The following is a 26,703-nucleotide window of genomic DNA, read 5'->3' as shown; positions in this document are numbered from 1 at the left end:
AGGTAGAGAAGACCATGCAGATCTTAGGTCGCGAGCGTGTGAGCTGAACGCTGTGACAGCTCACAGTGCTAGTCTGGGGAGGCATGATGATGGGAGGGGCGGGCCAGAGCTCCCTGCTGGGCTGCCGCCCTGCACTCTGTGGCCCGGAAGCAGCTGCTGTGGCAGTCAGCTGATGGCATCCCATGGGACTGCAGCGACAGAGCCCAGGCAGTGGGCCTGGTGGGGCATCCCCACTTCTCTGAGCTTTCCTTTATCGCCACCTGCAGGATGTTAGGCCAGAGCCGAGGACTCTAGGAGATGGACCATTTGGCATCCTCAGTGGCCATCTCAGGCATGGCCGTTCTCACCCACATCCTCTCTCTGGGACTGTCTAGGGACAAAAGGCAGGTCTGGGTGCAGGGCCACCCTCCTCAGCAGCGTCCCGGGGCACATGGCTGTGTGGGCCTTGGTGCTCCAACATCCCAGACTCCCCAGGCCAGTGGACAGATGTAGCCCTGCTGTCTGGGTGAGGAGAGCTGGGCACAGCCCAGGGTGACCCCTGCCTGTCCGCTGTGATGGGAAAGCCCAGATCTGCCTTGGGCGAGGGGCCACTGAGGTTCCGTGGCCAGCCTGAGAGAGGCACGAAGGCGCCCTGTTCTGCCATCTTGAGGTTACACTGAGGCTTTGGGGTCAGGAGCATGGCTGCATGTGGGTGAGGAGTCAGCAGTGACATGGGGCCAGGAGCGTTCCCAGCCAGGCCGTATCTCGGCACCCACGGATCCTTGGCCTGGCCCCAGTGCCCACCTGCAGCTGAGGGCGGGCCTGAGCTCAGGGCGAGAAGGACAAATGCAAGTGTTTCTCTTGGTTCCCTCCCAGCCTCCTCTCCCTGCTGTTGGGGTTTCTTTCTGGCTGGCAGTGTGGTAGCTTGGCACCCTCTGCGGAAGTATGTTGTGGTGGTCAAGAAAATTGGCACATGCCTTCTCCAAAATCAAACGGGACAGAGAGAAAGTCAGAAGACAGCGCTGGTCACTTGTGCCCCCCGCCCCTGCTCCAGTCCTAGCGAGGGAGGGCAGCACCCGTGCGCCTGGGTGGGCTAGGGAAGGAGAGGGAAGGGCCAGGCCCACAGGAGAGAGAGGCCAGCACTGCCCCGAGCCTCTTCGGTCCTTGCTGTGGATGGGAGTGCCCAGAGGGGGAGATCAAGGCCTGGCAGCAGGGTGGGTGGGCATTGTCCTGACCGTGACCCACCTGCCAGCAGGCATGGGGAACGGAGGCACAAGGAGGGCCTGAGCCCCCAGTGCCCACCTGAGGCTGGCTGGGCCACCTGCCCCCACCAGAAGTCCCAGCTGCTGTACTGAGCAATCCACAAGGGATCTCTCATTTCAACCCTCCGGCCACTGGCTGAAGCATAAACGCACTGGATTTGCTCTCATTCAGAGCACGGACAGGTTCAGTCTCACGTCAAAGGTACACAACCTTGTGGCAGAGGAGGCAGGGCTGGAACCTGGGGCGTCTGAACCTGCCCGGCACTTCCTGTACCTCCCCCTGCCCTGCTCCCAGCCCTGAGCAATAAGACGCAGCTGTGACCTCACTGCTCTGGGTCCACTCCCACACACCTGCAGGCCTTGCCAGCCACTCCCTCCTTCCCGCAGCTCGTGCGGAGCCCAGGTGGAGATGACTGATGACTGACTGTCCTCTGTCCCCTCCCTGCTCTCCTGGGCCTGACAGCAGCAGCAACAGCAGCAGCAGCAGATGCCCCGTAGCAGCCACGAGGAGAAGGAAGAGAAGGAGAAGGAGGCGGAGAAGGAGGAGGAAAAGCCGGACGCCGAACACGACCGGGAAGAGCTCAGCAAGTAAGGCCAGCGCTGGGGCCCTCGCAGCCACCTGCGTAGCGAGGGAAGCCTGTCCCGAGTCCTCCCTGTCTGTGCCAGACACCCCCCACCACCCAACAGTCAGCTGCCCAGAGAGGGAGGGCTGTCCTGGGTCCACTGTCTGTCAGGCAGCTCCTCTCCGCCAGCCGCCTGCCCAGAGCAGGAGACCTGTCCTGGGTCCACACCCCAGCTGCCAGCCCAGAGCTGTACCGGGTCCATCCCGTCTGTGCCAGGCAGCTTTCTGTGGAGCCCTTAGAGTCGGGTAACTCCTGAGCCCTGCTCCTGGGGCAAGGGTGTATGCGCTGCTCCTGCAATGCTGTGCCTCAGTAGGGAATCTCTGGTGCCCTGGGAGGGGCGTGGGGACCAGAGGAGCTCGAGAGAGGGCCTGGGTTGTGGCAGGTCCCTGTGCCGTCAGGGCAGAGTGAGGGTGCCGCTGGTACCAGGTAACTGCAAGGGGCCCACCCAGCAGGGGCCTTTGAGGGAGCTGAATGGGTAGGAGGGCGGAAGGCGGGGTCTACAGCAGTAGCCTGAGAGCTCTAGCTCTGTGCATGCTTACACACACCCCATGCCCTTACTGGGCCCGCCTGCAGGGGCCTGGCAGGGCAGATTGCCCCTGCGTCCTGCATGGGCACTGAGGCCAGGGGGCACGGCTTTTTCAGCCATAGGCTGTGAACTGGTCCCTTGGTGGACATGGCAGCTTGCAGTCATCCAGCGTGGCTCACACAGCCCTCCTAGCAGGGTGCAGAGTCCCGCTCAATGCTGCCACCACCCTCTGTCAGAACGGCCCCTCCTCACCAACTAGAGCAGACAGAGGGTGGAGCTTTGCCTCTGCCGTGGTGCCCGGCGCAGGTGGGAGTGTCCCCGTGTGTCACTATGCGTCTGCAGGGAGAAGACAGACGACACCTCGGGGGAGGACAATGATGAAAAGGAGGCCGTGGTCTCCCGAGGCCGCAAGACTGCCAACAGCCAGGGGCGGCGCAAGGGCCGAATCACCCGCTCCATGGCCAGCGAGGCCAACAGCGAGGAGGCTGTCACGCCGCAGCAGAGCGCCGAGCTGGGTGAGCCACAGGGGCCCACAAAGGGTCGTGGACTGTGGCTGGCCGAGGTCACTCCCTGCAGCTCAGGGCCTGGCCAGGTTGGGGTCAGATCCCAGCATCGGCCATGGGTCCCCACTCTGGGCCCTGTGGGGACTTCTCGGTTCTCCCTGTGTCTCCGTGTCCTGTCCTCCCTAAAGGGACGTTGCGGTAGGGGACCCCGACGTGGTGTCCAAGTTGAAGTATAGAAAGGGCCTGGAGGGGGAAGGTGTGCTGGGGGTGTAGACAGACTCCCCGAGAGTCCAGGGCACCCCTGATTCTGGGTTTTTGCCATGGGGCAGCAGTTGGTGATTGAGCCACCCTCTCTCCCAGCATGGCTCCCACTGTCCTACTGGGCATCCATGTCAGCCCCCGGGTTGTGGCCTCAAATTGTCTCACCTCTGGGTGCTTGGCTTGCAGCCTCCACAGAGCCACCCAAGGCCCCTGGTGCTCAAGCCAGGTCCTGCTGTTTCTCCCAGCCTGTGGCATGGGTGTTCTATTTGGGTTCTCCCTGGTTACCGTGGGTCTTGGGTCTGTGCCAGGCTATGTCCCCTCTTCCCTTGAGACATAGCACGGACCCATTCCATCAATGGATTCCTTGAGGGCACAAGAAAGGACCTAGCCTCCCAGAAGTCACTGGGACAATCAGGATTTGAAGCCAGCCCCCTTGGATTTCCAGGCTGGGCTGCAGGGTGGCACACACGGCCTGACTCCCCAAGCTGTTACAGCATCCCCCACTTCTCTCGGGAACTCCCCTCTGCAGCTGGAGCTGTTGATTCAGCTCCCCTCTGGTGGGGAACGCACACTTCCAGGCAGATCCTTGAAGGGGAGGAGCAGAACTCGCACCCAGGGCTTCTCCAAGGAGCACTCAGACAGCCATGCACCCTCCCTGGGCCAGCCTGGGGCCCCTCTGCATAGCAGGAAGTCCCCTCCTACCCTTCCAGATGGAGAAGGGGTGATGCCCCCACCTCCAAGGCACTTCTGTCACCCCTGGAGTGGGACACTGGCACGAGGCTCACAGAGGGGGCTCCTGCCGGACGCTGAGTGGGCAGGGGCGTGGAGTGCCTGGGGGTGACCAGCCCAGCTGAAGCTGCACAGTCACCGCATCACCAGGTGGGCTGGTCCCAGGCACAGGGGCAGCTGCCTGGTTAAAGCCCTTGACAAGCTCAGTTTGCCTGTCTGTGACACGGGGCCATCTTAGTGAAGGTACCTACAGCTGCTCGGGGTGGGGTGGACGCCAGTGGGAAGGCACTGCAGAAATGGAGCACAGCTGGGAGGTGGCCCTGTCGGGGACCCCCTAGGTTCTGGTCAGCCTGCCGTCTCCCTTTTCAGCTTCCATGGAGATGAATGAGAGCTCCCGCTGGACAGAGGAGGAGATGGAGACGGCCAAGAAAGGTAAGGGTTTGCCAGGGCCTTGTGGTGGCCTGGGCATCTGCGGCTGTGTGGTGAGAGAGGTGACCGTTGGACCGTTGGCCTTAGATCGGGGACAAGGGTGAGACTGGGATAGGCCAGCTGCGATCCCAGGATGTTTTCAGGTCAGTTGTTATTTCCCAGAGCCTTGATGTTGCCATCCAGGAAATGGGCGTGTAGGACTGTGTCCTGGGGCTGCAGACCTAGAGGAGAGTGGGGCACAGCCCAGAAACAGGAGTGGTGCCGTGCGTGGGGCTGGTGACTGGCCCCGTGGTGGCCCCTGCACTGAGGCAGGTTTTTGTTCTCCGATGGTGTCTTTCTCATGCCCGTCCTGGTGGCTGTGTGATTGCATTTCGAGTTTCGAGTGCCAGCAGGGACGGTGGGGTCTGGAGTGGTGGAGGCGTTGGGGTTGCTGGCTTGGTTGTAGGGGTTACATGCGCTGCAGGAGGGGGCTGTCGGGCATGTGTGGGTGTCAGCAGCAGAAGTCCTGTCCCTGAGACCCAGGGCAGGGGCAGGGCAAGCAGGATGTTGTCGTGGAAAGTGCACACACGTTTGCAGTGGGAGATGCCTGTGCCTCGGTGACCCGGGACTGGGCCTTGGTTTGTCAGGTCGACGTTGCGGGTCCTAAGGCCAGGCTGACCCACTTGGAGCTGCTGGGCGCACTGGCTTGCCACTCGCTGTGCCCATTGCAAGGCTCCTGATAGTGCTGCGCCTGGGCCCATGCCTCCGCATCCCCAGACCTGAGCCTTGGGAGGTGGGTCCTGTGTCTGTCCCAAGCACCTGGCGCTGGCATTGGAGGCCCTTGTGGCTGTGCTGGAGGCCGCATCTCCAACATGTGGCGTCCTTGTGCAGAAACCGTAAGCCATAGCTCCCAGAGGGGACTAACAAAGGCCCAGGTGCACAGGGCAGGGGTCCAGGACACTGCTGCCCTGCCCCCACCGTGCCTTGCCGGCGGCTGAGGGTCCTGCCGGTCACTGCTCTATATGTCTGTTCCCCTCGCACCCTGCCGCTTCCCCAGAGCCCTCAGCCTGAGGGTCTGTGGGACAGGAGGGGGTCCCTGCCTCCATGTGGCTGAGTGGAGCAGGCGCAGTGTGGTTGGTCATGCCACCTGTTTCCCGTGTGCTCTGCCCTTTCTTTGTGAACTAAGACTTTCCTGGAGTTGTGTCAGGTTTTCCTCTGATTTGTTGGGTGCTGCTGAGGCACACGGAACTTACGGCCTAACCCTTTAGAAGTGAGCAGCGTCATCTGTAGGAGGTGCAGTTCCCACCTCTGGCAAGTTCCAGAACTTTCCACTGCCCCAGGCAGCACCCCTTGCTGCTCCAGCAGCCCCAGTGAGCTGGCTGCTCTGGCGGTCCCCCGAGCGTGGCGGGTGCCTGGATGCCTCCCGATTGGTCGCTGTCGTCTGGTGCACTTCCCCACGTGGCTCTTCCTGCTGAACGATGCCTGCACACACAGGCGTTGTGCGTCCCTGTCCGTGCTGGTGGGTGTGGGAGCTGGTTCTGCCTTGGCTGGCGTGTCTGGGACTGCTGCGAACCTCCTGTGACCCGCCTTCGCCAAACCCTGGCTGGCTGATTGATGGTCCAGGGCTCTGGCCACCGGGCACTCCATGTGAACTGCTGCTGGTAACTGGTAACTGCCTTCCCTCCCTCCCTCCCTCCCCGTGGAAGGAAGGGACTGCGTTGAGTCACTGCGGAGACGGGCACGCACCCCACCGTCTCAAGGTTGGTCCTCGGTGAGGACGTGTGTGAGCTCATCACGGGTCTGGCCCACAGAGCCTGCGGCGGAGGCCCCGGGGGCTGCGCTGCCGAGGCTCTGCTCGTTGACATTTGCGCTCGTCTGCCGTGAATTACAGCAATCTGGCCAATTACACACAGGGTGGCTGGCTGCGGGAGGGAGGGAGGGCGCGGGCGGGAAGGCAGGTGCTGCAGCCCCCAGCAACTCCTTCTCTACAGCCGGTGGGGGAGAAGGCAGGGAATGTTCCAAAGCTTCCTGTCCAGCCCCAGGGGGGTCCTGGAGGTAGGGAAAGAACCCCCAGTGAGCAGCCGGTGTTCAGGCCCCTCCCCTTTACCCAACCCCTACTGGGCTGCTGCGGCGGGAGTCTGGACCATCTTTGGCTCGGGCAGCCGGCTGTGCTAAGGGCCTTGGCCCCTGGTGCCCATCCCAGAGAGAACCTCGTCGGCAGCCTCTTCCCCAGAGACCCTGGAGGCCAGTCAGCCAGCCTGCACATGCCGGTGTCTCCAGATGCACAGTAGGAGGCAGCACAGCACCCACTGTGCGCTTCCTGTGGCCACCACAGCAAGGTGACTGCAGACAACAAATGCTCCTGTGGTTCAATGAGCTGGGGCTGACAGGTGCGCCCTCACTGAGGCCCTGTGGGGTCCTGCCCAGCCCCCTCTGCTGTGTGCATCCAACTTCACGCAGCTTCTCCCTGTGCATCTGTCCACGCTGCCTCAGGTTGGAACCCTCCCCAGTTCCATGTGGCCCCATCTTAGTTCCACCTGCGGAGTGGGTTCTCAGACACGAGGTGCGCGGCTAGCGCTGTCTGAAGGCCCTGTCCTGGCTTGGCCAGCCCTGCTTCATCAGTGTCTCCTTGGCTGTGCAGCTGGGTGCTGCCTCCTAGAGACACCACAGGGTGACACGGGCGGACATGGGGGAGCTCTGGCAGGCCCCACAGGCCGCAGAGCCTTATGTCCTGGGTTCACATCCCTGCTCTGCCTCTTATGGGCAGGCGAGTGAGGGCACTGGGAAGGGTGCCCACAGGAGGGGCCCTGTAGTAGGTGGCCACTCCTGGGTCCCTTACTCAGATGAGAAAACCAAGGCCTCCAGATGGTTAGTGAACCAGGAAGGGCAGCACTGGGAGGGAAGCTGGGCTCTCTAGCTGTCAAGGAGGAATGGGGGCCAGCTACTGCTCACCATGGAGGCCAGAAGTGGGCATGGCCCATGCCAAGGCCTGTGGCAGTGAGGTCAAGTGAGAAGCTCAGAGGAGGAGGTGAGAGGCTGGGGTAGAGGAACTCCTGGGCGCCTTGCCAGCCTGGAGTGGAGCTGGACGGCGAGGATCACCACCTCCCCTCCAGCCTCATGTTACACAGATTGCTTGCTGGTCCTGAGCCCGGGTGAAGGGCTGCCTCCCCCTGGGGAGGGTCACCCTGGCCTGGTGTGGGCAGAAGGCTCAGGGCTTAGCTGGCAGCTCCTCCCGTCCCAATCCCTACTGTAGTGGCCAAGCAACAACCGTGTAGTATGTTGGGAGGCTCCTGGTCACTTGGTGGTGAGGGAGGTCCAAGACTTGGAGGAGGGAGCTGGGAACCCCCAGTGTGTGGCCATCGCCACAGCCTCATCCTGTGGCACATTGTGGGGTCCACAGAAGAGGAGCATCCTGCATGCTTGGTCTGGATGGCAGGAGACAGGTGGCCCCAACTGGTGACCAGACAGTGTGGGGTAGCAGTCAGCATAGGGGTGAGGCACAAGTGGCGGCGGGACCCCACTCAACGTGGGTAGTGGAATACAGGTGGGACAGTGTTGAGGGGAGCCGGAAGGACCAAGTGCAGCCCCCCAGGGCTAGCCCAGGTGGCGCAGGAGCAGCCACAGCTGGAGCCAGTGTTGGAGATGGTCCGTTAGGGTCCATGACGCCCTTTCCCTACCAGCTCACGGGGGATGTCCCGGCCCCCTCACTCCCAAGGGAGTCACAACGCAGTGTTCATGTCTGTCCTGACCCAGAGACAGCCGGGTGGCGATCGGCAGTGGCTCCTCTTGTCATGTGGCTGCTGCTCACACACGCGCACGATTTTGGCCATGCAGGCGTGGAAGCCAGCACAGTGTGGACCCTGACCGCTTTGTGGATCCCAAACGGGGCTTTTGTGCTCGTCTCTGCTGCTTAGGGAAAACTTGACGTGGAGAGCTGCCATGGCATTTCCTCTGGTTCCCTTCCGTGCACATGGATGGCCTCGTGGGCTGGAGCGGCTCAGTGTTGTGTCGCGACATGCCTGTCAGTTGCAGGTGCAGTTGCTGGAAAGGGTGTGAGGGCTCTGGCATGAAGGTGCCTGCTGATGCCTGACGCCACAACAGGGCTGGCAGGCCCCAAGGCCCCACACAGCAGCAACAGCTGCAGCCCCGTGGAGCCCCCAGCCCCAGACTTGGGGTTCCTGGGAGGAGGAAGTGGTAGACTCAGGCCTAGGGTAGCTGTGGGTTCCCCCTCTCCTTGGCAGTTTGGGGGAGTCTGGGGGTGACAGGCGCCCCTCTTGTTCACTGTCTAGGGTAGGGATTGATTTCCCACTGTGGCATTCCCAGAACATGGGAGGACCCATACAGGGGAAGAAGGTTGGCTGTGGTGTGTGCAAAGCATGCAGGCCCTGGGTGGGGATTGGTCCAGGAGTGAGACCTCCGCATTGCCCTGGAGATGGAGGCCTGGAGCCTGGGACCATGTCGCTTCTCTTAACATGTCATGGGCTCTGGGCAGCTCACAGGAAGTTGTCTCCCTTGGTGGTCAGGGCAGTTCAGTCCAGGCTGGGCACCCGAGCCCCTGGGGCCACCGCCAGCCCCTCCCCGGCCCCTGCCCTGCAGGTGCTGGGCCATTGGCCTGGTTTGCGCCTGCTCTGCACTCACTCACCGGTGACTCAGGCCTCCCAGCTGGACTTCCGTCTTGTGGATTTCACTTCCTAGTCCCTGTTCCCTGGGTCTTCAGAATGAAACTGCTTCCACAGAAATCAGAAGTGGGGTCAAGCCCAGACCGCAGGGTATGTTGGCAGAACGTGCTGCCTTGGGCTGGGTGCGTTGGGGGATGTTGCACCCCTGGTGTGGAGCGGAGCACTCCCAGCCTGTTCTTGTGAGATCCTCGGCACCCTACAGGGCTGTACACCCTGTCCCCCATCCCTTGGGAGTTTCCCAGGAGCTCTAGAGGTGACAGAGATGATGAGGAATGCCAACGAGTGCCAGACTCACTGCTGGGGGTGCCGGGAGCTGTCTCTGCCAGACGTGAGCCCTGCATGCCCAGCATGGTGGTTGAGAGCTTGCAAGGGTGGTCCGTGTGGGGGCGGAGGGAGTCAGGAAAGCATCTCCAAGGAAGAAAGATGGCAGAGCTATGCGAAAGCTGACAGGCACAGGGACAGCAGGGGCACAGGGACAGCGGGGGCAGCAGGCTCAGCTGCCCTGGGGCACACTCACGGGCTGGTGAGTGCCAGGGGGCACTGGGTGTGTTGCGGGAAGGTTGACGCAAAGTGGCCCAACGAGGTTGGCATCCCTGCAGTTCCTTCGGGACTGCCCTGCCGAGAACCAAATTGGGGCTTCGATGGGTCTGGGGCCGCAGATGGACCAGGGTGTGCACGAGACACCTGCGTTCTTCTGCCTCCATGGGCGGGACAGGGTGAAGGAGAAAAGGATGTGGGCGCCCGGAGAGTCAGGAAATCAGCCATGACCTGGATGTAGCTGTCCTGGGATGGCCGGCAGGTGTGTGGGGAGGTGGCCAGGTGGCTCAGACAGGGCCCCTTCTCCAGCAGCAGGGAGCACAGGCTCCCCTCCCTGGAGGGAGGTCCTCTTGGCCCTCGGAGAGGCCCCTCCAATCAGAGGCTTCCTGCCTGGAAGGCCACACCAGCCCTGCCCACCCACAGCCCCCCCAGAGAGCGGCCGGGTGGGGGGCCGACCGCAGGTGGAAGCGGCGCCGGGAGGGGGTGACAGCGGAAGAAGCTGTTTGCTCCCGTCTGCCGGGGGTGGAGAAGCTCTGTTTTTCTGGAAGCCTCATCTGTTCTTACCGCTGCTGACGCCGCGGATGGAGGGAGAGGGAGAGACGCTGGTGCCAAGTTGGCCCGCCCTTCTTGAACCTGGGCCTCTGCCACGCTCCCCCGCCCGCCGCTCCTGCGAGCCCCGTCTGGAGGTCACATTCAGTCCTGACGCGTCGCGTCTCGCTGGGTCAGGCAGCGCCAAGAGCAGAGCCCGGGAAACAGCCCTGCTGCCCGGGGACAGCTCTGCCCCGACGGCTTTGGGTGTCTGGATTCTGCTGGGGCTCAGGGCTCTGGGGGCTTCGGCTTGGGGTCCTGCGCCGAGCGCCCACCGGACGCCGCGTGTGCAGATGACGTCTGGCACAGGAATGCCCCGGGCACAAGACTGACAACTCGGCGGCCGTCAGCTGCCGCTGGGGGGCCGTGCCTGAGGTGGTGGAGGAGCCCTGGGCCACCGCGGGCAGCGCACCGAGCTGCCTCCCGCCCTCCGGAGCCAGCGCGGCCCGCCCTCCCGCCCGCCCGCGCTCTCACTCCCTCCCTCGCGTTGGACAGAGGATGTGAGCAGAGCCGCCGGAGCCCCAGCAGAGCTGCGGCCGCCCAGCCTCCAGCCCCCTTCTCCCAGCTCCGCTCCGGGGAGCATCCTCCCAGCCGGATGTTTCCGGAAAACTTGGCCGAGGGGGAGACGCGGATGAGAGGATGTGAGTGAGCGGCCCCGGGGAGGGGTGGGGGTGGGGGGGCGCGACGTGGCCAGCAGGAAATCAGGGCTCCTTTTGGGGGGTTGGGGGGAAGATTCCACAGACCCTGTTCTTCTCCCCACGGCCCCTTCCCTGTGGTTCTAGCCCAGACTTCTAGAAGCAGAGGGCAGGGCCGAGTGTGGGTTGTGGCACCAGGGTCTCTGGCAAGTGCTGCTCCTGTGACCGGGGAGGCCCCTGTCTGGGTAATGGGACACCCACCATAGCAGGAGGCGAGAGGGCCAGCTCTACCCAGCCTGGCCTCATACCCTGCGTTTCCAGAACGGGCCGGCGACCCCTGCACCGCGCTCGTCCCCCACTCCTCCCTGCCGCGTCCATGAGCCCAGTCAGTGAGGGCCCCAGCCCCCAGCCCCGCCGTGTTTGGTGTTTATGGACTGAGTTTGAAATGTCAGCCTCTCCAGCCGCCAGGCCCTGCAGGCCCCGCCCAACCCCCCAGCAGGCCCAGATGGGGGACCCGCCCCTCCCGCCCCTGGTTCCGGGCCTGTGATCCGCTGGCCCGACGTGTTTGCCTGGACTGCGTTGGCCCCAGCGGGGGAAATATAAATAAACGCACATGGCCGTCTGCAGGTTCTGCGAGTGGCAGCAGCTGCTGCTCGCGCAGGCGGTCGAAAAGGTCAGGGGGCCGAGTTACACTTGATCCCCCCCACCCCACCCCCTACCGCAGCCCCTGGCCTGTCCTTGAGGAACCCTGAGAAACCGACTGTGGAGCCACGTGACTTGTGGCCACTGCAGGCAAGCAGGTGTCCTGTCAGGCCAGCTCCACCCCCATGCTGGGGCCTAGAGGCCAGCAGGACAGGCAGCTGGCCGGTCCCCAGAGCAGGGAGCAGTTGGTGTAACCCCCCAACCCCGTATCCTCTCTCCTGGCCTCCAGTTCCTGTAACCTGGGCAAGGGACCCACACAGCAAATAGAACAGACCCCATTCTCTGAAAAGCCAGTGGGCCTCTGCCTGTCACCTAGCCACTTGAGGGGACAGTTTGTGGACATCTGTGCTGCTGTTCTTCCATGCTGGCTGAGGCCCGTGTGTAGCCAGCCAGCCGCTGGTGTGCTGGGATGAATGGATGGGGGGATGGATGGCAGGAAAGGCCCACTTGGACTGCTGCCGCGGCCCTGAAAGCAGCCTGGGCCACATGAGGTCACACCGGTGCCAGGAGGGGCAAGGAGGTGGTGTGGAGATGTAGACAGGGAGCTGGCTGGGCAGGTGGGCGAGACTTGGCCTGGAGGAGGTGGACCCCCATTTATCTTGAGATTGGGCTTCTCTGATCCTGGATACATGACATGGGCAGGGGCTGGGGGTGCACTCTGTCCTCAGCCTGTGGGCACCAGGGGCCCTGGCCTGGCCTCCGTGTACTTGGGGTTCCTGGAAGTCTGTGGGGGGCAGGGGCTGTGATACGGAAGCACTCCTGCCCCTGATCTAGGCCACTTGGGCTACAAGTCCCACGTGGGCTGCAGCAAGCTTTGGACCCCCAGGCTCCAGCTCCCGCCCCGGCTCACTCCAGCTCCGCCCTCCCGGCCCTGGCCTGCAGCGTTCCTTCCTTTCCCTGGCCCGGTGTGGCCGGAAAACAGCCCAGAGGTCTCCAGAGGCCTCGGCTGCAGCTGTGAGCGAGTGTCAGGGCTGGGTCAGCAGGGGCCGGCTCCCCCGGCCAGCTGGATCCTGGGCCTCAGCCCCCAGTGTCCTCCATGTCCCTGGGGGCCTTCCCTCCCAGACCCATCCTTTGTGTCTGCATCCACAGGCTGTGGGGTGCAGTTTTGGGGAGATGGGGGAAGGGGGATCTGCCTCCACTCCCAGCCCCGCTGCCCACCTCACCTGTTCCCGCATCCTGCAGGTCTCCTGGAACATGGCCGGAACTGGTCAGCCATCGCCCGCATGGTGGGCTCCAAGACCGTGTCGCAGTGTAAGAACTTCTACTTTAACTACAAGAAGAGGCAGAACCTGGATGAGATACTGCAGCAACACAAGCTGAAGATGGTGAGCTCCCCTCCCCCGCACGAACGGGCTCTCCCCGGGTGGGGGGGTGGGGGGCGGGAGGGCCAGGGGTGGCCCCCTCCCTGCTGCCCCCCCTGGTGTGCGCCGGGGGCGGGGAAGGAGCCTGGTAGGTCAGGCACTGAGTCAGCCAGGAATCCACAGCCGTCAGCGCCCTGGAATGAGAAGGGAGATGCACCCCGTGAGGGCCCCCACCCTGCCTGACCTCCCTGGGCCGCAGCCGGGAGGGGAGCTCAGGTCTGGGGGAGCTGGTGGCTCAGCCCTTGCCCCCCACCCCGGGGCGGGGGAGGCCCAGAAGGTGTGGGCTTCCTCCGCAGCTGTGGTGGGGAGTTAGGGGCCGCCGGGAGGCAGAGCTGCCTTTTCCTCCTCCCTCCTCCGTCCATCCTTTTACCTTCCCACACAGTCGGTCACCCTTTAAGAGCTGAAAGACCTGAGGTTCAGCCAAGTTTTAATCAGGTTTGAACCCACAAATGTGTAAATGCGGCACCCATGTTGCCCTGTGGATATGGGAGAGGACCACACAGCCCTACCCTCCAAGAGCCCTGTGCCTCCACTGTCTCCTCTGGGCTGCTTGTGCCTGAGCAAGAACCAGCCCCTTGGGCCTGCTGAGGCCCAGAGTGGGGTCAGAGAGGGCCTCACACCCCCTTGCACACTCTTCACACCCAGGCAGAACTTGAGGGCATGCTCCTGAACTGTAGGTGCCAACAGGGTCCCCTTGGAGGGTGTGGTGCACCAGGGTTGAACACCTGCTGGATACCCTTAGGGCAGAGAGGACCCCGGGGTAGGAGGAAGCTGGTGGAAGAGGCACATGTGTCTTGGGCCAGGGTCTCTGGGAGTCAGGTGTGCTCGGGACCACCCAGGACAGGAGACCAAATCACAAAGCATTTTGTTGCTCTGCTGTCTTCCTACTCCTTGCCTCCCCTTGCCCTCTTTGCCCCTCCCCGCTTCCTCCAGGGCTCCCCCCTCCTGCTCTTCTCACTCCCCCATCTCCCCCACCATCCCAGCTGCAACCTAGATCCTACCCCCTCCCTGCTGGCCTCTCCCCTGCTGGCCTCCCAGCCTGGCCTCCCAGGTCCCACATTCTACTGCATGAGTTAAGAACCTGAAGTACCCAGCAAAGTGGACAGTACAACCAGGCTGTTGCTAAGAGATGAGCTAGTCCCAGCTCCTGTGGGACCTTGGCCATGGCTTCTCCCCACAACCCCCTACCCCGATCCTGTTTACTCGCCTGTGCAGTAGGGAGCCACTCTGGGAAGGCCAGGGAGGTGGCTGTGGCATGACCCTGGCTGTATTTTCAAGCGTCTGCCCCTTCCCATGCCAGCTCCGATTGGCAGGAGTGGGAGCAGCTTGGGCAGGTTGTGGGAGCAGACCGGCTCCCCGCCTGCATGGCCGTGGGCAGGTGTCTTGACCTCTCTGAGTGAGAGCAGCAGGTGTGCCCGCCCCAGAGGCCGCAGTGAGGAGGATCAGAGTGGAGGGCTGCCCTGGTGTTAGCCAGGACGGTGGCGAGCGACTGTCCATTCTGTCGTTGCCTCCTTCTGAGGTACTTCAGTACTTCAGAGCGGGACCCCGGGGGTGGCATTTCTGTCATTGAGCACCTACTGCAAGTGACAGCAGGTACCTCGCGGCCAAGGGACGGCTGGGGCTTTCCTGCCAGGCCAGGCGTCCCTCCATTGGAGCACAGGCACCGCTGGAAGGTGCTGCAACGCTGAGCTTCTCCCTGGTTGCGGAGACAATGAGGCGGGGCCGACAGCAAGGTGGCCTCCCTCTCTGGTGTTGAGCATCCAGCAGGAGGGAGACCCAGAGGCCAGGGCAGTCACAAGTGGGCGCAGGCCACCTGGGCTCTGAGGACAGAAGGCACAGCGCGCAGCTGTGGGGACCTGGCCGCTGTGGTCCCTCCGGGCTGGGGCCACTCATCCCGCCAGGAGCAGCCTCCTAATGCCAGAGCACGTGGCCCACACTCAGTCTGGGCCTGAACTCTGTGCCCTCACAACTCCTGCCCCTCCCATCAGCCTCCCCGGCCTCTGGCCCCTGGCCCAGCCTGTCTGGGGCACAGGAAGACACGTTCCCCTAGGCCGGCTCAGGAAGGACTGCGGGAAGCGGAGGGCCGGCAGGGGTCCCCTCCCACCTCGCACCAGGCCTGGCCAAGCGTGGCCGCCGGCGACATCAGCAGGAAGCGGAGTGCGCCCCGGTTATGTAACGCTTGGCACTGGGTCCTGCCTGAGGTTCTGCCTCCCACTCTGTGGCCGAAGGTTACCCTTCCCTCTGCTCAGTGGGTCCAGGTCCCTGGGGCCTAGCGGCCGTCCCTGGCCTCTGTCGTCTCCTGTCCCAGGCCATGCAGGCAGCGTCTCACCTGACCTGCATCCGTGTGTGCGCCTCTCCCCGGAGGTGTGTGGCTGCCTCCTGGAGCTGCCGTCCTTGTCGGCAGGCCCATTGTCAGGGTGTGCTGCGCTGTGAGAAGTGAGCTGGGAGCCAGCAGGCAGGGGCCCTAGCCCTCAGGCAAGTTCAGACATGCAGATGCACAGAGGGGGCACCCGTGGACACTGATAGAGTTGGAAGGACTGCAACAGGGAGGGAGACATCTCAGAAGTGAGGACCCTGTGGATGTCTGGGCCAGGGCAGTGCAAAGGGCCTGTGGCCGGGGCATCTGCAATAAGGTGGGCGGTGCTGTCAGTGGGTCCAGATGCACGCCACCCAAGGCCCTGCCATTGTGAAGGAGCACTGGGTGCCTGGATGTGCAGAACAGGTGTGCAGAGTGAATTAATGCCCGGAGTCCAGCCCTCTGCTGTGCCACCCCGTCTCCCACCTGCCGGGCAGCAGTCACCCAAGTATGCTTGTTGCTAAAAACAGACTGGGGAAGAGGGGATCCCTCGGCCGCAGCCACAGAAGCCACACGCCACAGCCTGCTCGTGCCTCCATAGGCTGCAGCGGCTGCAGGCTCGGGGCGGGGCTGGGGCCAAGTGCCTGGACGGAAAGTGTGACGAGTGGGCGGGCTCGGGCCTTCCGCTTTCTCCTGCTGTCCCTGGCGACTGCACCCTGCAGACCACTGTTTGCTCAGGCAGCAGCAAGACGGGAAGTGACCTGTCGCCGGGTGGGGCTGGAGAGTGGCACGTGGAGGCCCCATCAGTCCCCCACAATCCTGGGACCCAGTGTGCTGGGTGCCTGCTGGCCCCTGGGCCTCAGTACCCAAGAGCAGCTGTGCCCATTTGGATGGGGGAAGGACATGGGAGCAGCGTGGCTGAGTGGAGGATCCCATCTCGCAGTTATGGGATTGAATCCTGCCCTGAGGTCTGAGGCTGGTGTGGAGCTGTGCTGGCACAGGGCCTGCCCTGGTGTGGAGCCCAAAGCTGTGTAGTGCCTATTCTGGTGTGGGGCTGCCCTGGCGTGGAACCTTCCCTGGCATGGGGCCCCAAGCTGTGCTGCACTTGCCCTGGCATGGGGCCCAAGGCTGTGCAGAGCCTGCCCTGGTGGAGCCTCGAGGCAATATGGGGTCTGCCCTGACACTGGGCCCCAAGCTAGGCAAGGCCTGTTCTGATGCAGGCTCTGATCCGGGTCCTTGTGGTCACTGGCCGTTGCTGAGCCCCCTGGCCGACACTTCCCTCTCTGGCCCCATCATCCTCTCTCCATATCTGGACCCACGTTCCCTTAGGAACGTTAGTGCCAGGGAGCTCAGCCTGACCCGATGTGGCACATCTGCCAAGAGCCCACCTCCATCGTACGCGTCCACGTACATCACTCGGCTCCTGGATGGAGGTGAGCTGGCCATGACTCTGTTGGCCTGTGGCAGGGACTTCCCCAGGAGCCACTGGCACCTCGGGAGCTCCATGTGCACATTGGTACCCCCTGAGAGCTGAGACTGCCACCCCTCTCGCTCTATGCTCCGCCAGTGATGGCAGACGGCTCTCACAGCTCTCACGTCTCTTTATTACTCCTCCACCTCGCCTTCTATACCTTTCCCGCGAAGTCTTTAGCCGAGCACTTGCGTACAGCTGAGCCTAATTCTGCTTAGTCCATACAGCTGAATCCAACTCTTTAGTCCAGGTGTTCTGCAGGGTTAAAAGTCTAGCCCTGTGCTGCTGTAGCTGCAAGCCCAGTTCCTGTTACTGCTCAGCTTAACAAGCTCCATCAGCTCCTTAGCCCCTAACAACTCTAGGCTAGGGTCTCCAGACACCTGCACACTCAGACCTCACTTGGTGGTACATGGAGCTTACACTTGAGGACAGTGAGGTGTCTGACCCAGGCAGGCACAAGAACAGGAGGTGGTGTGGCTGCAGAGGGCACTGGAAGGTTTCGCCACGCTGGCCAGTTCTGGCTCTGACATCACTTCCCCGCAAATGTCCTTCCCATCGTGTCTGCTGCCCTGCCCTGTGGGACCCTGCCCTCCTCTAGAGGCTGTGTCCCAGATGACAGCCAGCCTTCGAGGGCAGGGCCTGGGGCAGTCCCGGGCCCTGGGCTGTTCTGTAAGGGTGTGGTGGCAGCCTGTCCCTGGGGCTCAGACGCAGATGGGGCCTGCCTGGAAAGGGTCTATGCTCTCATTCATTCCCCCTAACCAGTGGATGGAGCTGACACAGCATCCCCAGAGTGTGGTCACAGCTCTGCCCGGGAGCAACCCCAGGAGGCCAGGCAATGCCCGTGGTGGTACCGAGGGGTGACACCTGGTAGTGATGAGTGTAGGGATGCTAGGGCGTGCAGCTGGGGTGACTGACCCTGACAGCGTGGCAGGGCCTAGGGGTTCTCAGGGCCAGGCCCTGACCTTCGCTCACCACAACTTGCAGGAGAAGGAGAGAAACGCTCGGAGGAAGAAGAAAAAAGCCCCGGCTGTAGCCAGCGAGGAGGCCGCCTTCCCACCAGCCGTGGAGGACGAGGAGATGGAGGGGTCGGGCGCCAGCGGCAACGAGGAGGAGATGGTGGAGGAGGCGGAAGGTAAGGGCGGCCAGGCAGGGGCCCCTAGTCACTGGGCAGGCCTTGGGAGGGGCTCGCATCCTCAAAGCAGGCCGTATCACCGTGTCATTGTGGAGATTCAGCAGTGGGGAAGTAGGCAGTGATGCCCAGTACCCTCAGTCCCCACCACAGGTGAGGGAGTCCTCGAAGGGGGGTCGTGCCATGACCTCAGCTGCCCACAGGCCTCCTCCGCACCCAGGCTGCTCCCCACAGCCACACCTGTAGGTGAATTCAGCCCGCACCCCCTTGGCAATGCTTATCTGGGCAGAGTTCAGCCCGTTTCAGCCAGCCATCTGGCCAGCACATGCAGGAAGGCCAGGGCTGCCCGCTCCTCTGCTGGGCTCACCTGGAGATCCCCTAACTACCTTCAGATGTGGCACAACCACGTGCAAGGGCAGGGTACACGAGCCACACTGTGTCGCTCACGGAGCTCAGGTGACCTGCCGGGGCCTCCCAGCGAGCGCAGAGGGCTCTCTGAGCGTGTGTAAGAAGCCTGCTGGTGCCAAGGGGCTGCACCTTCCACCAGATGAGCACTTTGGGGCTCACTCTGCCCGACCCTCACACATACAACCCACACTCCTGACCTCTGCCAATCCAGGCAGCGTTTCACAGGGCAGGCGGGGGCTGGTTGGGGTTCCTTGGAATCTTCCAGAAGAACAAACCAGCTTCCCCCACTCTTTCCCCCAGTACCACAAACTCCTCCGTGGGGCTGGCCAGGTCAGGAGCAGAGGAGCGCGGGTAGGCCAGGTACTTCAGTTTGGGCAGCATCTGTCATGGTCACAGCTTCCCTGAGGCCAGGACCGGCCCCGGGGCAGGCAGCTCTGGAACAGCTGTGACGAGGAGGGAGCTGCCTGCTGACCTCCTGGTTCCAGCTGTGTCTCTTGAACACCTGCTGGGCACAGCCGATCAGTGTGGCCTAGGGCTTACCCCCGAGTGCTGGGTTGGGGCCTCCCTGCCTCACGGCACCCCGGGGCTGGGGCCAGGGCTGTGTTGTTTAGACGCCCGGTACTTCTGTGGCATACTGCAGCCTGAGTGTGAGAGTGGCTAAGTGCCTGTCTCATGGTAAACTGAGGCTCCGCAGGCTTACCCCTTGCCACGGAAGCTTGTCCGACAGTGTAAAGGGAAGACATTGGTGTGGTCATCAGCATTTCTGCCCCCAGCATGGCAAGCTTCCTTGTGCCTCAGTTTCTTCAGCTGACAACAGAGATTGTCCCAAGTGTGGAGGTAGCTGAGCAGTGTCTGCATCAGCCTGTGTGAAGGGCAGCCAGGCGCTCAGCACACTCCATGCACACAGGTCCTGAGGACAGCAGGTAGGCCCAGCCGGCGAATGCTGTGCACGGGCTGGGGGCTTGTTAGGGCTCAGCAGCCCCTGCCTTCAGCCTCCCCCACCTCTCCCAGGACCTAGGAGCCCAAAGTGACTGAGGCTCGTCCCTCTCCCTGTGTGACCTGTGAGTAGGTGGCTGCCAGCAAGCCATGCGGCCAGGCTGGGGAGAGCTGCTGCCTGCCAGGACCCACCCCTGCTGGCCACAGCTGCCCTGCCAACTCCACTGCTCACTGCCACCTGGCTCTTAACTCTTGTCTAACTTCCTTCCAGCCTTACACGCCTCCGGGAGTGAGGTGCCCAGAGGGGAATGCAGTGGCCCAGGTATGACCCCGACCAGCTGAGTGGAGGCCAGAGGGAGGGCCGGGCTGGGTAGGGTGCCTAGCGTTGTGTGGGGGGTGCTTCTAGAATGTGCCTCCACCTGTGGGCGCCACCGTCTGCACTGCAGCCAGCAGCGGCTGCCCCCCCTCCCGTCCCCGTTGCTTCCTGCCCGTCTGTGTGCCCGACCCTGCTGCTCAGGCTTCCCAGTGCTTACATAGCAACTTTGTGAGGAGCTTGTGTTTGTCTGCGTCTCTATTTGTAAAACAGAGCTAAAAAGCTCAGGGGGCGAGGGAGTGGGGGCAGAGGCGAGAAAGAGAACTCCTATCTGCTGGTTCACTCCCTAACTTCCCTCCAACAGCCAGGGCTGGGGCTAAAGCCAGGAGCCAGGAGCTCCATCTCGGTCTCCTGCATGGGTGGCAGTGGCCCAAGCCGCCACCTGCTGCCCTGCTGGGCGTACCTGAGCACGGGGCTGGGTGGCTCCCCATAGAATGTCCCAGGCTGCAGCCCCTGAGCTCTTACCTGGCTTAACTGGCAGGAGCAAGCCCAGAAAATGAGACCCAAGAGGTGGCCAGAGCGGTGTTAGGGCACAAGAGCCAGGGCCAGAGGTGCACACAGCACCAGTGTTTGACGGCTGTGCAACTGCCATGGTAAAGCCGAGATGGGGTTCGTGGGGTCCTGTCCCCCTGGCTGCCTCCCAGGCAAAGGTCCTGTTGCACCTTGTCCTGTTGGGTGACCACTGTGAAGCAGCGTGGTGACAGGTTGCCATCAGGAGCCCTGATGCTCCCCTGGCTTACCCACAGAGTTGAGAAATAGCATTGAGGGGTGTCACTCCCTGTCATCCAAAAGCTGACCAGGCCTCCCATGGGCATGCAGCCGAGGAAGGACAGAGTGAGTGAGAGAACTTAGTAGGGCGCAAGGAGGCCTTCTCTTGCAGCTGCCTTTAGCCGCTCTGTGGGTTGGAGGAATTGACCAGATATGGCACCTCGGTCAGTATGGAGGAGGCAGCTGGGCAGGCTCTTTAGAGTGGTGGGGTGGAGGGTCCTTGGGGCTGCTGGGAGGGCCATGCCCCTAGGCTCTCTCACACTGTCCACGTCCCCTGCACAGCCGCTGTCAACAACAGCTCTGACACCGAGAGCGTTCCCTCGCCTCGCGCCGAGGCCGCCAAGGACACGGGGCAGAACGGGCCCCAGCCCCCACCTGCACCTGGGGTCTCCACCCCACTGCCAGAGGATACCCCAGCTCCTGCCGAGTCCAGTCCGGCTCCCAAGGCCGCCAGCTCCCCCACGCCCCCTCCAGCACCCTCGTCACCCGCAGCACCTCCTCCGGTGGTCCCCAAGGAGGAGAAGGAGGAAGAGGCCACAGCCGCACCCCCAGTGGAGGAAGGCGAGGAGCAGAAGGTGCCCGTGGCCCAGGAGCTGGTGCGTGCTGAGAAGACAGAGGAGCCGGGGTCACCTCCAGAGGAAGAGGTCAAGAGCGAGTGCAAGGAGGAGGCCCAGGAGGAGGGGTCGGACCAGGGCAAGGGGCCGGAGGCAAGCTCGGAGGCCACCCCAGAAGGGGTGCTCAAGGCTGAGAAGAAGGAAGGTGGGGGCAGCAAGATGGCTGCGACCAAGGGCTCGGGTGCCCCGCAGGACAGCGACTCCAGTGCCACATGCAGCGCCGATGAGGTGGACGAGCCTGAGGGCGGAGACAAGAGCAGGTCAGTGTCAGCATGTCCTCCCTGTGTGCATGGGTGCTGGGCGCCAACTGTATACAGGCCGCCGCTGCCTGTCCTGGGAAGCTCATGGTCGAGTCAGGGAAGAAGACTGGGTGCAAAAGGCCCTTCGGGGTTCCATGGTTGCCGGAAGTTCTCAGGGGAGTGCTGGGCGGCGGGGGTGGCTGCTCCTCCCTTGAGTGGAGGCCCTCTGTGGTCTCTGCAGCAAAGCACCACTCACAGTGGACCACAGTCCTGGTCCAAGGTGTGGACGGGCCACGTCGCGCCTCTGCTGCCAGGGTGTGCTCTGGCTCTGCCTCCGTCGGCACGTGGCTTCCTCCCCCACTCATCTCCATGTCCAAGTTTCCTTCTTATAAGGACACCAGGCCCTGCATTCGGGCTTGGCCAGCTCCAGGGTGACCTCATCTTACTTGGTCACAACGACAGGACGCCCCATGTCCAAATAAGGCCTCTCCCACAGGTACCCAAGGGTGAGGACTGAGTGTGTCTGTCCTTGGAATGGCAAGAACAGCAGGTGCAAAGGCCCTGGCCCACAGCCTTGAGAGAGGGGTCGAGGGTGAACACAGGGCTGGCGTGGCCCTGTGGAACACACTCACAGTCAGGTGGGCACCTGCCCAGGAGCCCTGAGCTGTGGTTCATCTGCTGTGCTGGAGCTCAGGTCAGGGTGAGAGGTATGAGGGATGAGATGGTGGGACCGGAGATGTGACAGTGCCATGTGGGCCTGGGGGCTCAGGCTCTCTCGGCCTCAGGTTAGGCCACTCTCTTAGATGCCCGCTCCTGCCGTGGACACTTCTTTCCCAGCTCTGGGAATGCTAGATTTTAACCCTTCCTGGCCCAGGCCAGGAAGACCAAAAGATGGAAGGTATGGCCAGTCCTGGGGTAGGGCCCTCTGTCCTGCTCACCCCTGGACACCCGAGGGGTTCTTTTCTGCTCAAGGCAGGCACGTGCTCCTGTTGAGACTGAAGAGTGCGGTCCCGGTAATGTCAGGCAGGCAGGTGCAATGACCTTGCTCACACGCTTGGATGAGTCCAGCTGTGCCGTGGTACACACTGAACTCCTGGAGACTTCATCCACAGGAGCACACCTGTACTGGGGAGCACGGTGTCTGGCCATGAACTTTGACAAACTAAGGCCAGTGGCAGGGTCTGCGCTTCTTGCCCATCTGATGCCGCTTAGCTTGACCCGGATGGCATTCATGGCCTGCAGAAGGGCAGGCCAGGGTCTTTGTGCCTAGGGGTTGGGGCTGGGCTAGTACGCTGACCCACCCTACTGCCAGCGCAGCAACTCCTGAACTGTCTTGGCTTCAGGTGGCCTACTCTTATTGAGTAGAGGGGCTGGCTCTTATGACATCAGAGTGCTGTGAGCATCCCCCATCCTTTCCCCTGAGAGCCCCACACTTAGGCATGTGTTCCCCCCCAGTGGGGTCTGGCATCCATCCTCCCCATCCTAACTGTTATCTGGTGTTTGACATCCCCCGCCCCCTGGGGAAGGAGCTTGGGGCTGGAAGTCAAGATGCTGGCTTTGTTGCACCCATGTGCCCAGGTCAGCCCCCAACCTTGCCCTCTGCGAGCAAGGCTGGTCTTGGGCTAGCCTGGTAACCTCTTTCTGGCAGGCAGCCCCTCTGCCCACCACACACACACACACACACACACAGAAGCAGGCACCAAAGGATGCAGCAAAATGCATCAGCACACAGTCCCACAGCTAAGGCCTCCCAGGAGGGCCCCTGCGACCCCAGCTCCTGGCTGCCCGCCCGTCATCCTCCTTCCTGCCCGGCAGCCCCTGGGCAGGCTCAAGCCCGAGCTCAGAGTGGCCCCTGCCTGGGAGGTTAGTCCTAGAGCAGGGTTGTCCTCCTCCTGCTCCTTACCCTCCCCCGCTCCACTTCAGCCCAGGAGCTTTCTTGGCAGACGACCAGAGATCCTTGCTTTGATTGCAGAGCCCTGAGCCCGCCTGCCGTGCCCTGTTCCATTTCCCAGACGAGGTACCTGGCAGGGCCCAACCTTAGGAAAGTTCCTTCCCAGGGGCCTCAGTTTTTTCATCTGTGAGATGGGTGTGGTCCTGCCAGCTTGGCCTAACGTGGCTGTGATGAAGACATGAAACACCAGTGGAAAGGGGTCAGGTCCCAAGAGGGCGGAGATGTGTGGCCAGTCTGTACAGATGCTGCCAGCCCAGCCTGGCTCTGGGGGTGGGGCAGCCAGAGCAGGGCCTCCTGGCCTGTGTCAGCGCGTGACAGGGGAGCCCACATAACAGGAGGGTGGCCCTCAGCCCCACCTCCAGTACTGGTTCCAGCCACAAGCAGCTGCTGTCTGCTTTCCTGCCATTCCACATGGGGACACTGAGGCATACTTGGCTCCTAGGACTTGAAGCAGGGCCACATGTGCCAGGTCAAGCCCACAAGCTCCCACATAGTCAATCCTCCAAAGCAGAAATCAGGGGTGGTGGTGAGGGGTGGGGGGGTGTGTGTCTGCAAGCCAGTAGCAGCTGCCCCTGCTCTCTTTCTCTCCGGGCCCCTCCTGTCTCCATGAGAGGTCCGGCTGGGCGCAGGAGACGCTGGGCAAGCTGCAGTGTAGCAGCCCCACCATAGGGGACAGGAGAACAGAGCTGGGCCTTCCAGAGTGGTGGCTAAATGAGGAGCCATGGGGAAACCGAGGCAGGAGAGCCCCCAGGTCCTGCCTGCTGGGCGGCCACTGGGGCCAGCCTGCGAGGTGCCCTGTGTGTGTTATTAGCACAGACTCTGTCTCCATAGTTTTATGTTTGCTCCTGGCACGTGGACATGACCATGTTTAATGTTGCTGTGCCTGTGTTTGAGCTGCTGGCCCTGCGGGGAGTGTGCAGCCTCCTCTTCACAGCCCCACGGTCTGTTCCTTTCCAACAGCTTCCATAAGCCATGACACTTGGGCTGTGCTGCTCAGCACTTGGGGGCATGTGCCTCGGTTGCCATGTCATGCCCAGCCCCATGTGCGAGTCCGGGAGGTGTCCGTCGCCCCATTCCCGCCCTCCTGCCCTCCTTCCTGTTCCCGATGCTCAGGCTCAGGGCAGTGTGGACCGCCTTTGCCGTGTCCACGGGCATCTGCGTGGGGTCTAGAGTTCGGTCATGGGCATTTGTTTCCCCTGGGTCAGGATGATGTGGCCTGCTGTCTTCCACGTGGCTTGTTGTGGTCTTTGCAGACTGAATGTGCTGGTGCCAGCCGGCGGGGGCGGGCAGCTGGGCCAGTGATACCATCCCGTTTGGACCCAGGTCAATGTGCCTTGGCCCAAGGGTGGCAAGGAAATAGAGCTAGGCCCAAGGCCAGGGGTGCCAGGAAGGGCTGTGTCCAGGGGAGAGGCAGTAGGGGGGTCTCAGGCAAGTCTAGGGCCTGTGTGGACAGGAAGTGGTGGTGGCTGGGTGTGCTGGAGAAGTCGAGGTGACCTTCCTCTGCCGCCCGGGCAGCTTCAGCAGGTGATGCCTGGTCTGCCTGCTGTGCCCACTCAATTGAACCTGTGGTGGATGTGGGCAGGAGGCTGGCACCCAGGGCCCTGTGCTAACTGTGTGTGGAGACTGTTGCCAGCAGGGGCAGTGCAGGCCCCAAGTCCATCCCCCACTCTGGAAGGCCATGTGTGTTGGCATCCCTGGGAGCTGGGGCAGCACACAGGCTGTGGAGACAGCCTCTGCCGCCTTCCAAAACTGGTCTCAGCCATGCCCTTCAGCCAGATATGGGCCCTGGCAGGAGCCTGCCCCCCAGCGGGCCTTGGCCTCACCAGCGCTGAAGGCCTAGGATGGAGCTGGGTTCTGCCCCCTCTGTGCGCCCCAGGCCCAGGGCTGGTCTTGACACATGGGCCCTGTAGGAGGAGGTGGCCCTGGGTGGCTGCACTGGCTCCCAGGCTGCAGGGGACCCAGCTCCTGCCTGGACGGTGGGACCTTCTGGAAAGCCCTGAAGGCTTCCTGCAGGAAGAGCCCAGGGAGCCACACCCCGATGTAGTGCTGAGCTGGAGGCTGTTTGCTGGGTGGTACGCACGCCACGCTGGCCTCTCAGCTGCTTTGCCAGGCGCGGGAGGGAGAGCTTCCAGCATCGAGTGTGGCTCCCTCACTCCCGGTTCTAGGAAACAGTGTCAGCTCTTAGCCTTCCTGCTTGGGCTGAGGAATGAGCTGTCCGTGTACAGCTCGATGCTGGCCTTCATCCTGGGGACCCAGGAGCCCGGCTTCCTGGCACCTGGCTGCAGTTGGATCTGGCCCTCCCCTCTGAGTCCCAGTCGGGTTTCTCTGGAGACGTTGTGCCCCTGGCCGCTGGCTCTGACCCCTCTCAGGGCCTCTGTGGGCAGCCCCTCCCGGTCCCACACCCGTGCCCAGCCCCGACCCACGCCCCATCTGGAGCTGAGACCGGCTGACAGTGGTCTCTCTGCAGGCTGCTGTCCCCAAGGCCTAGTCTCCTGAGCACGGCCAGCGACCCCAGGGCCAGTGCCTCACCGCAGAAGCCGCTAGACCTGAAGCAGCTGAAACAGCGGGCAGCCGCCATCCCCCCCATTGTGAGTGCCAGTTGGGGTTCCCCACCAAGCCCACTGTGACAAGTGGCTTCATGTGTGCTCTGCTGCCTGGCTGTACCTGTTCCCCAGGGGCAAGGTGTGAGTGTGTGTGCATGTGTGTATGGGGGTGGGGTCTAATTGTGGGTAGGTGAGGTCTCCTCTCCCCTCTGGGACTCCTGGCTTCTCACTCCTGCTGTGTCTTCCAGCAGGTCACCAAAGTTCATGAGCTCCCGCGGGAGGATGCCACTCCCCCAAAGCCGGCTCCCGCTGCCCCACCGCCGCAGCACTTGCAGCCAGAGGGTGACGGCCCCCATCAGCCTGGCAGCAGCCCTAGAGGAAAGAGCAGAAGCCCCGTGCCCCCCGCTGAGAAGGAGGGTGAGTCCTGTGGCAGGGATGTCCGCGGGGCGTGGTGGTGGGAGGCAGCTGGGGGTGCCCAGCTATCGTCCTCCCCCGATCTCAGGGTTCCCAGAAGCACCAGTGTGCAGAGACACTAGGGTTGGGGCTCTTCTGTCCACGTGTGAGCCTGGTGGCCCCTGCATTCCGGACCAGGCTGGCTGGGGCACCACTGGGGTGGCTTCCTACCCTGTGGCCATTGCCCAGGCTATATGTCATCGTCCCCACAGAGGGTCAGCGGTCAGAGCAGAGGACAGAATCACTTGTTTGTGGATCTCCTGCTCTGCCATGCCTTCCTGAACTGCGGATGAGGAGGTGGAGCCTGAGCCCCCACAGTGTGAACTATGGGCGCCTTGGTCCAAGGAGAAACCTGCCCTGATTAGCTCCGGACATGGCAGTGCAATAGGCAGCCAGGGGGCTGGGCTGCTCTGGAGCGTACTTGTACTGGGCCAGCCCAAGGCCAGTCCCCGAGCAGCACAGCCCAGTGCACTGCCCTCCCCACACCATGCCATCCCTGTACCGTGGTCATTGCCTCCATCTCCTGGGTGCCAGCTGGCCTTCGGCCATGCAGGAACCTGACCCATGACAGAAAGCAGTGCTGGCCCCAGAGGGGGGCCCTGGAGCCCCTCTTCCACCCAGTCAGCTATCCTCACCCACCCTTGAAGCCGCCTGCACCTGCTGTAGGAAGCCTGGAGGCCTCCCAAGCACAGGCCAGCCTCCCAGGCGGGATGCAGGACGAGCCAAGGC

The 26,703-nt window shown here is 63.0% G+C and overlaps 1 protein-coding gene across 1 annotated transcript in view; it reads left to right on the top strand.

Moving 5' to 3' along the window:
- Positions 1-26,703, top strand: part of NCOR2 (nuclear receptor corepressor 2) — a 137,232-nt gene that overhangs the window by 89,818 nt on the left and 20,711 nt on the right. The window contains exons 15-23 of the mRNA XM_040987132.1: positions 1,705-1,829; positions 2,733-2,905; positions 4,253-4,315; positions 12,615-12,757; positions 17,545-17,692; positions 19,305-19,355; positions 20,457-21,048; positions 25,446-25,566; positions 25,773-25,938. Of these exons, the coding sequence (XP_040843066.1) occupies positions 1,705-1,829; positions 2,733-2,905; positions 4,253-4,315; positions 12,615-12,757; positions 17,545-17,692; positions 19,305-19,355; positions 20,457-21,048; positions 25,446-25,566; positions 25,773-25,938 (1,582 nt within the window). The remainder of the gene's footprint in view (positions 1-1,704; positions 1,830-2,732; positions 2,906-4,252; positions 4,316-12,614; positions 12,758-17,544; positions 17,693-19,304; positions 19,356-20,456; positions 21,049-25,445; positions 25,567-25,772; positions 25,939-26,703) is intronic.

Source organism: Ochotona curzoniae, unplaced genomic scaffold (assembly GCF_017591425.1).
Source record: "Ochotona curzoniae isolate NIBS_2020 unplaced genomic scaffold, NIBS_Ocur_1.0 contig_46, whole genome shotgun sequence".
Classification (NCBI taxonomy): domain Eukaryota; kingdom Metazoa; phylum Chordata; class Mammalia; order Lagomorpha; family Ochotonidae; genus Ochotona; species Ochotona curzoniae.
This window is presented reverse-complemented; position numbering and strand designations above follow the sequence as displayed.